Here is an 884-nt window from a genome sequence, read left to right on the forward strand (position 1 = left end):
CTCTGGATTCCTTATTTCTCAACTCAGAGCCATCACCATGGTAGGTGAATTCTCTTCCATAATGAGAGGATACACCTTCTTCAACAACATATCCCTTACCAGTAGTACCGAAAGTTTCAATTGCAAAGAATTCATTCTCTTCCATTTTGGTATTGTCTGGAGAAGCAACGATTGGAACTGATTTAGTTGAATGGACACGATATCTTTCGATTGAGTGTCCACACAAGTTTTCAATACTTTTAACTCTGTGAGTCTTTCCATTAATAGTCTATTAGTATTAGTTCAACAAGCAATTAACATTGTAAATATAAATGAATAAGAAAAATACATACAACTTCATAAGATTCCATTACTTCTTGAATGGCAGCTCCAACATCTCCCAATCTAACATCAATGCCAGCTGTTCTGACACCCATGTTTGTTGCTTCCTTGACAGCATCCAACAATGGTTGATATTGATCATTCCAACACATGGTAAATGCAGAATCAATAATGGTTCCATTTACATGAGTTCCCAAATCAAACTTGATAACATCATCCTTTCCAATAACGGTTTCATCTCCACCATTTGGTGAATAATGAGCAGCAACATGATTGATGGAACAACCCAATGGAAAAGCAAGTCCACTCTTCTTCTTGTCAGCTTCCAACAATTCTCTAGCCTTTGCTTCATACATTTCAGCTGCATCAATAACCTTCATTCCAGGTTTAACAACTGAATCCTTGAACCATTTTCTGGCAGTTCTGTGAACCTCAGCTGCATGTCTTGCTTCCTTGAGACGTTCTTGCAACTTTTCATCTCTTTCTTCAGCACCAGGCTTCAACTCAGAAGGATGAATCTCTTGGTCTTGTAATCGTATTGTCCCAATTCACAGATTTCTCCC

At 38.1% G+C, this 884-nt stretch overlaps 1 protein-coding gene across 1 annotated transcript; it reads right to left on the bottom strand.

Annotated features, from left to right (window-relative positions):
• Positions 1–99: 99 nt before the first annotated feature.
• NAEGRDRAFT_54902 (uncharacterized protein) lies at positions 100–701 on the bottom strand (the record flags this gene model as incomplete). The annotated part of the gene is made up of 2 exons (XM_002668154.1): positions 100–268; positions 333–701. Coding segments are annotated over 2 exons (538 nt in total), but the record flags the coding sequence as incomplete, so codon positions are not given.
• Positions 702–884: the final 183 nt, after the last annotated feature.

The sequence above is a fragment of the Naegleria gruberi genome (assembly GCF_000004985.1).
Source record: "Naegleria gruberi genomic scaffold NAEGRscaffold_594, whole genome shotgun sequence".
Classification (NCBI taxonomy): domain Eukaryota; phylum Heterolobosea; class Eutetramitea; order Acrasida; family Naegleriidae; genus Naegleria; species Naegleria gruberi.